The following is an 8952-nucleotide window of genomic DNA, read 5'->3' as shown; positions in this document are numbered from 1 at the left end:
AAGACAAGAAGATCTATCACTTTTGAATAGTTTTTTTTTTTTTTTTTTTTTTTTACCATTTTTATCATGGAATACAGCAAAGTAAAGAGATATAGGAGACCCTTAGCACTTATGGATGTAAGACTTTTGTTTTTGACTTTTTGTGAATATATGTCACATGCAATTCTGCTAAGTATGGATTTCTGTCTTTGGAGGATATTTACTAGTTTACAGTATTGGTAACACTGGAATTCAGCAATGTGCAGGGAAAAAGCATATTATGAATGCAGTACCCTCAATCTTTGTTTTATTCTCTATACTTTGACAAGGTTGTTTCTGCCCCCATCCCCACACCCAGCCCCAATAAATTCAACCTATTGAAAAGCCAGTAGGTGACTTATGGCATACAAAGCTGGTAATAATTGTTTGAAACTCAAGTCCAGATTGTCGATATCTGTGATGATGTGTTTTGAATGGCTGATGCCAAATTCAAAGCCAGATTCTAAGAATTTTGAAAGGATAGTTCTTAATATGAAATTATTGCTATACAATGGATGTGTAACATGTCCTTTTTAAGGGTCTTTTATTTCCATTTAAAATTTTTTGTCCTTCAGAATATTTCTCTCAATATCAGTAATAATAAACTTGCTTGCTGAGAAGTCTTCATTAACAAAGATCTGTCAGGGTGATCATAACACTGGGTCCTAGAATTTTCTGACTGAAAACTCATTCCAACTGCAAATTGCTTTATCTGATCTCTGTCTCAAAGACATCTGGAAGCCGATGGAATGCTGGATAAGTTCTTTGATTCAACCAGAAAGACTCAACTGTATTCCCTAAATCTGATATGAGCAAGGGGCAAATCATAGCGAGGGAAAAACAATTTAACACCCAGAATTACTCATGGTACTTAAACAATTAGAATTTTACTTTATTTCAGAATAAGTTTACAGTTGAAAAACGCTATTAACTAAAGCCACAACATTATTCATATGGACCAAACTTTTGTAACAAAACCTTGGTTACACGAGTATTAGTAATTTGAATACTATATGGATAGAGAAGAGATTTAAAAAACGGAAATGGTGTATTCCAAAAGCTGTAACAGGCACAACATATATGCTTGTATTGGGTATGCAAGCATTGCACTATAATTCATTACATGTGATCCAAGAAGTTGCAGATTTTTTAGCACTGTGGACCAAAAAGAAACAAACCAAGATCACAGTCACTCTTGTACTGAAAAAGCACATACTATCAGGCTACAAAATAGGAGCAGCAAACCAAGCTAACCAACTCCTTAGGTTTTAGGAGAAGTAATATATCTATGGCTTTTCCATGTTCTTTTTTGCAACTGGCTAGCAAGTCTGGCAAGTGAAACATCAAAGACATCATTTACAGGTTCAAACTTGAAAAACAAAAACTGAGCTTGATTTTTAGAGCAAAACTGTGAGGTATTATATATCAAGGAAAACAGCTCCCTCCCACCAACTTTTTGGCATAAAAATCTTTATGCATAAAAGTTTTTCAAGCGACATGGCAGAGAAAAGTGTAAGATGAATAATCAGAATTTACTCTGAGTTTTAAGTAACTATAAAGAAATAGTCTTCCAAAGACCAAGAAAGTAAATTTGGCCCTGAATATGAAATTTTCTTATGTCTTCTTCTTCTTTTTTTTTTTTTTTTCAAAATGTGGGCAGAAATAAGTATTCACACCTGACAATGTATTCATGCTGATGAAAGTGAACATGGGGTCAAAAATAACAAAAAACTCGCACACTTTTCAGGGTTCACTATTACTACATCATATTGAAATTACCTAAGAGGTGAAAATGTACATCTTAGGCTCTCAAAGATTTAATTTTCAAATAGCAATTAAACATAAGAGTAAAAGTGAATCATGCAGTATTTTTACCTATCAGTTATTATGTTAATGATATATGAGGGGAACAGAATTCTTTTTTTCCCTTAAAATCTGTAATGCTCACAAGTCCTGTGGAACTAAAATCACACACAAAGGCAAATCATGAAGAAATATCGAATACATCAAAAATGCCCACCACAGTATGCCAGAAACAATGATGTTTCTACAGCACAGAATTACTGGAGGCCCAAACAAAAGCAGTGGTGTTACTGCAACTTCTAGATCTTTAATGCTGCTTTTTTTTTTTTTTTTTTTTGGATATGGGAGGGTTCAGGGAATCAGGAGCTTCCTTCACTCTGGAGGTTAGGCCATAATTTCTGCAGGTTCAGTGACCAACTTGGATCCATCCCACACCGTCTTGAACTGTTCGGGAACAGGAAATTCTCTCTGGAAGAAGAACAAAGCTATTTCAATAACTGACCCTTCCTTTGGAAAACAAGTGGATATATGAATAGTGCCATATGATGGACAAGGACATTTGATTGCACCTAAACCTGGATTGTGGAGGGTTGTCTGTACTTCCCTGCAACAGTCATTTCATGTCACAGGGAGACTTGCACTGGATAAAACTTTTATAGCTAAATCTACGAACAGGAGCATTAGTAATTTGACTATTATATGGATATAGAAGATATTTAGAAAATGGAAATGGCATATTTGAAGGGTACAATATACAAGCTTGCATTGGGTCTGCAAGCATTGTACTATCCTTACATGTGATCCAAGAAGTTGCAGATTTTTTAGCACTATGGATTGATTAAGGCACAAACAAAAATCACTCTTGTGTTGAGAAGCATCTACTAGCAAGCTTCGTGCCAGCCAGTACAGCACTTATTAAGAACCAGGTATTCTTTTAAGCATTGGGCATGTATGAACTCAGTTAACTCTGTGCAACCACCCTATGAGCTAGGCTTCAGAGATCCATCTACAAGACACAAGGGGCTCTGGTGGAGTAGTGGTTAAGCATTTGGCTGCTGAGCAAAAAGCTTGGTGGTTTGAGGCAGTCTGCTTCTACAGAGTTACAGCCTTGGAAACCCGATGGGGCTTCTACTCTGTCCTATAGGGTCACTATGACCTGGAATCAACTTGATACTAGTGGGTATCTATCTACTGGAGATAGAGGCCTGGTGAGCTGAAGCAACTGGCCCACGGTGATATCACTAACAATGTGAGGAGCCAGAATCTAAACCTAGGCAGCCCCTCTTACCCATTACTCTCCACCAAACTTCAACACACACATCAATCAACCGGGGAATCTTAAGAAAGTGCAGATTCTGATTCAGTAGGTCTGGGAAAGAGAACGAGAAGGTGCATTTCCAACATGCTCCCAGGTGGTGCTGAGGCTGCTGATCTCTAATCACATTTCGAAGAGCAAGGCTTCATCCCAGTGTTACCTGGCTACTCTGGAGACCTGAGCATTGCAAAAGGATAACACAATATACTTGGCTGCTAACTGAAGACTTGGTGTTTCAAGCTCACACAGAGGCATCTTGGAAAAAAGAAAATTAGCCAATGAAACCCAATGGAGCACAGTTCTACTTTGACACACATCACTCACTGCCATCGAGTTGATCCCGACTCATAGCCATCCTTCCTTGGGTTTCTGAGGCAGTATCTCTACTGAAATAGATTGCCCAGTCTTCCTTCTGAGTGGCTGGTAGGTTTGAACTGCCAGCCTTCTTGTTAGCAGTCAAATGCCTTAGGTACTACACCACCATTGACTCAACAGCAACTGAGTACCTGACCATATTAAGGATACAAACATGCTTAGAATTGTATATAAATTTTTTACCCTTCACATGATTGCCCTACTCTTCTCATTGGGACACCCACATACTCACCTACCCACCTACACACAAATATGCACAAATAAAAGTAGGTTGGAATCTCTCCTTTCTCTCGAGAGTGGTTCTCCAGTCATTTCACCCAGTTATTTCAGAAGGGGATCTAAAAGGAGAGCCAGGAACAGCCCTCATGGATCTTACTTTGGTGGCCTCCCTGGACTTTACACACAGTGTTCGCCAAAATCTGATGCAGTGTGATGCAGGGCCAACTGAAAGGTTGGTGGTTCAAACCCACCAGCTGCTCTCTGGGAGAAAGATGTGGCAATCTGGTTCCGTAAAGATTTACAGCCTTGGAAACCCCATGGGACAGTTCTACTCTGCCCTATAGAGAGGCTGTAAACTGGAATTCAACTCAACAGAATGGGTTTTTGGTTTGGTATTCTCATCCACTGGTGAGACGTGATGCTTCAGTGGAACACATAAACAAACACATATCTTCCTAGATGTAGAACCCAATAATATCTTTTGGAAGAAGCACTTTTTTTTTTTTTTTTTTAAGAGGAAAGTGGGTAACCGGTTCTGGGACTATACCTGCTGTGTGAATGGGGCTTGGTTTTGGTTCTTAAGTTTCAGGCCAGGAGAAGAATATTCTGGAGTGAAAGCATCTCTTTGACAGTAATTGCACTACAGTCATTTCAAATCTTTTTTGGCAATGGAGATAATACAAGTAAGATGACAGAACTCTGGGAGACTGATTTCTTTCTGGATGCATCATCCCTGACTTCCATTTCCAGATTATATTTCCCATGGCAGGACCTCTGTATTGCTCCTGACCACTTCCAAATGGAAAATGCATGAAGAGAGCCATGTATTGAGGACACAAAGTAGCATTCAATAGATAAAACTACTTTTTCACCACAAAAGCTCAAGTTTTGACTTATACACACGCTTTAAACCAGTGGATCTCATTCTTGGCTCTACAGCAGCATTACCTGGGAAGCTTTAAAAAATACAGATCCTGTGTCCCACCCAGAGATTCTAGCTTAATTGGTCTGGATGCTCATCCAAACCCCAGTGCCTTTTTTAGCAGATCCAGTTTGCATGTAGCTGAGCCTTCTGCTTAAACAGCTGCCAAGACCAGAGAACACTCTAATTTTTGGCTTTCCTTCTTTGAAACTGTTCTCTTATACTGGCTTTAGCTCTTCAGTAGGTTGGCTTGTTTATTTCTTTAAAAAAATTTTGTACTGTGGTATATATATACATATATATAAAACAAAACACCATTTTAACCAATTTCAAGTGTATAATTCAGTACATTAATTACATTCACCATGTTGTGCAACCATCACTGCTCAACATTTCCAAATTTTTTTTTTTATTTTAAGCAAAAATGCAGTACTCATAAAGTACTAATCGCCGATTTTCCCTTTCCCACTCGCTGGTAACCACTAATAAACTTTTATCTCTATGCATTTTCCTATTCTAAGTGTTTTTAAGAAGTGGGGTAATATAGTTTTTATTCTTTTGTAATTTATTTTACTCAGCATAATGTTTCAAAGTTCATGTTGTAGCATGTATTAGAAATACATTTCTCTTTTTGGCTGAGTAATATTCCGTTGCATGGATATATCACATTTTGTTTATTTGTTCACCTGTTGGTGGGCACTTGGATTGTTTCCACCTTTTGGCTATTGTGAACAATGCTGCATGAACTTTGGTGCACAAGTCTCTGTTTGATTCCCTGCTTTCAAGTCTTTTGGGTATATACCTAGCAGTGGAATTGCTAGGTCTTCAGTAGTCTTTTAGGTGGAGAACCTAAGAAGGGGCTCTTCTTTAGCTCAGGGTTAAAAACAAAACCAAACCCACTGCTACAGAGTTGACTGTGACTCATAGTGACCCTATAGGACAAAGTAAAACTGCCCCATAGGGTTTCCAAGGTTATAAATCTCTACGGAAGCACACTATTTCATTTTCTCCTACAGAGTGGTTAGTGGGTTCAAACTGCCAATCTTTTGATTAGCAGCTGAATGAGTTAACCACTATGCCACCAGAGCTCAAGGTTAGGCTAGCAACAAAGCTAGTAGTGAAGCATGGTCCAATGCTTGCAGAATTTTGTTTTTTAAACTAAAATGATGGCTTTGGGGATGTGATGTGTGGCAAATGGCTCTGTAGAGCTGAAGAACTTTCCGTTAGGTGGGGAGAGAAGAAAATGGGCAGCAGCCATGCTGTCTGCCTAAGGAAATCTATCTATGTGCTGATAGCTGTTGAGAGGGCTGGTGATGGGCCTGCAGGCTGATGTGCGCTCCCCTCCCAAAGGTGTGCCTGTTCAATTAGGTTTTCTCCCATCCTTCTGTGATTCCCCGGGCTCCTGCACAGTAAGAATCAGAGTGATTTATCTCTTTATTTATTTCCCTACTTCCAAGAAGCAACAACTGGTAAGTCCTCCAGTTTTACAACATCATATGATCAAGAAAATGTTATTGTTTATACTTCCTTTTTCATTTGTGAGAACATCTGCATGCTTCTTTTAGGAGCTGCTTTGGGAGAGGAGGCAGAGAAAAGTAATGGTGGCAAAGTCACTTAGGCTAGTGTTTCTCAAAAGGGCTGTTGGTGGACTGTTGGCATTAGAATTAGAACATCTACTTGAAAATATATATTTGTGGGCCCCACTCCAAATCTCCTGAATCTACCCTCTCGGTGCAGGGTTGGGAGTTGACTTTTTTTTTTTTTTGAATCAGTCTTTTCAGATGATTCTTATGCTAAGATTGAGAATCTGACTTAAATTTACCTACACAAATTGGTCTATTATCATACCCTTCCACTGTTTGCCTACACCACAGGCAAAAACCAAATCCAGGTGACTTCTCTGGTCCCTCTCAGGGTCCTGTGAACTTTGCCCTGGGCCCCTCTCGGGACCGTAAACCTCTCCCAGGAGAGCAGAATAAAAACTTCTCTTTAACCCGCCCCCCCCCCCCCCCCAAAAAAAAACCAAATCCATTGCCAAGGAATTGATTCTGGCTCACAATGGTTCTTATTGGACAGAGTAAAACTGTTCTATAGGATTTCCAAGGCTGTAATCTTTTTTTTTTTTTTTTTTTAATTGTGATTTGGGTGAAGATTTACAGAGCAAATTCACTTTCCATACAGCAGTTCACATATACTTTGTCTCATGTCATTGACCACAGTTTACCACAATGCAACAGCTCCCCTCCCACTTCCTCCCCATAGTTACCTCTTCCCAGTGTCCATCCCTCCATACACTCCTGCCCCCTGAGCTGTCTCCCTGTGCATAAACAGTCCTTCTTTCTCCCATGAATTGTTCTCTCCAAAGAATGTATCTACTTGAGGTAAATGTTCAATTCATATGCTTGTATTTTGTTTGGCTGGAAACCACAGGTGTGGGTTCAATTCCAGACCCAAGGCTGTAATCTTTGTGGAAAATGTTCCTCAGTTCTTTCTCCTGTGAGTGGCTGGTGGGATGGAACTGTTGACCTTTTGGTTAGCAGCCAAGTGCTTTAATCACTGTGCCACAAGGATTCCATATTCACCATACCAAAAAAACCAAACTCATTGCCGTTGAGTCGGTTCTGACTCATAGCGACCCCTACTTGGGTTTCCAAGGCGGTATCTCTACGGAAGTAGATTGCCCAGTCTTCCTTTCGAGGAGTGGCTGATGGGTTTGAACCACCAGCCTTCTAGTTAGCAGTCAAATGCCTTAGGCACTACACCACCAGAGCTCCTATAAGCAGCATACTGAAGGAAAATATTGAGTCCTAAATAATGTGAACTCTCCTGCCTGGAGTACTTGATAAACGCTAGCCTGCTGAAGTAATTATTAGTAAACTGCCTTGCAAGTCCGGGAGTGAACTGAATCAATCAAGCAACTAACAGGGGAGAGGAAAGCGTGAAAGGCAATTCCCTAAATTCCTGCCCTGCCTGTGAACTATTCCATCAATAAAGCTCATAGCTTGGTAGTTGATTCAATATATCTCTGAGGATTCTAATAACAAAGGCTCAAAAACAATTCTTCATAGCTTTTTCAAATATACTTACATAGTCACCATCCTGAGGGATAAGTATGTTCATTTCCGATGACTTGGCACTCACAATATCACAGTCTAGTGCATCTTCACTGAGGTATATGTGACAACCTTCTGTCTTATTAATGGAAATTGTTGGCACTCTCCCCATTACCTGAAATTGGGAAGAAAAATCAAACAAACAAAGCTGAGAACAAAGCAAAGCAATAGAAATCACTTGTTGTTGTTGGCTGCTGTTGAGTAGGGTCTGACTCATGGTGACCTTGTATACAAGAGGATGAAACGTTGCCTAGTCCTGCACCGTCTTCATGATCACCAGGATGTTTGAGTCCATTGATGTGGTCAACTTAGGATCAGCCACTGAAAACCCGATGCAGCAGTTCTCCTCTGATGCACATGGAGTCATGAGTCAGAAAGGACTGGATGACAACAGGTTTTTAACAGAAATCTTAATGCCCCCAAATGAGTACAATCTATTGATTTTTTTTTTTTAGTGTGGGCTTTAGTTTAGTTTAGTGTTAAGAATAAATGGATCAGGACTGGGGAGGCAACTTCTCTAGGCTGAATTGGGTAGGTGTCATTTGGGGACAGAATGAAAGGACCACACAAGGGGATTTTCAAATCCCAGCGTTTCTCTCCTGAAACAAAGTAAAGGGATTAATTTGAAAACAGCAGCTAAATGTTCAGAAAAAGCTTCACAACCCTATTAATGAATTTCAAATATATATTTGATTTCATGATAAAAAAAACAAGTTACATTTATTTTATTTGCTTAAGATTTTTGTTTGGACAGGTCTCTATGCAACTTGGATTAAAACAGGCATGACATCTTGTCATTGAAGAGTAAATAAATTATCCTGTAAATGAGTAGATTTTTCCTGAATGGAAAAAGAATAGATAAGAGACAGAACAATTCTTTTCACATAAGTCCTCTGCTGGATAAAAATCTCACTAGTTGAACGTGAAGCTTACATGAGATAATGTGTCTAGGTATTTTGAGGTGTATTAATTTCAGTCCACAACACTGTGGACTTGGTTCAGGCCACTTACTATATAGGTAAATAAGACCAAACACAAAAGGAAGAAATTCTTTGTATTGTTTACAAATATCTAAGGGCTATAAAAATTCTGATCAGTTTTAAATTTCTCTCCCAACAATCAGTTTTCAGATAGATGTCCCCCAAATCTCCATAGAGGCGGACTGTTTCTCCAAGGACCATATTACA

The 8952-nt window shown here is 39.3% G+C and overlaps 1 protein-coding gene across 1 annotated transcript in view; it reads right to left on the bottom strand.

The window, feature by feature from the left end:
- Positions 1 to 2205: 2205 nt before the first annotated feature.
- Positions 2206 to 8952, bottom strand: part of CAP2 (cyclase associated actin cytoskeleton regulatory protein 2) — a 230110-nt gene continuing 223363 nt past the window's right edge. The window contains exons 11-12 of the mRNA XM_007951960.2: positions 7740 to 7880; positions 2206 to 2289 (exon numbers count right to left, since the gene is read on the bottom strand). Of these exons, the coding sequence (XP_007950151.1) occupies positions 2206 to 2289; positions 7740 to 7880 (225 nt within the window). The remainder of the gene's footprint in view (positions 2290 to 7739; positions 7881 to 8952) is intronic.

Source organism: Orycteropus afer, unplaced genomic scaffold (genome assembly GCF_000298275.1).
Source record: "Orycteropus afer afer isolate SDZICR_OR568_19922 unplaced genomic scaffold, OryAfe1.0 scaffold00012, whole genome shotgun sequence".
Classification (NCBI taxonomy): domain Eukaryota; kingdom Metazoa; phylum Chordata; class Mammalia; order Tubulidentata; family Orycteropodidae; genus Orycteropus; species Orycteropus afer.
This window is presented reverse-complemented; position numbering and strand designations above follow the sequence as displayed.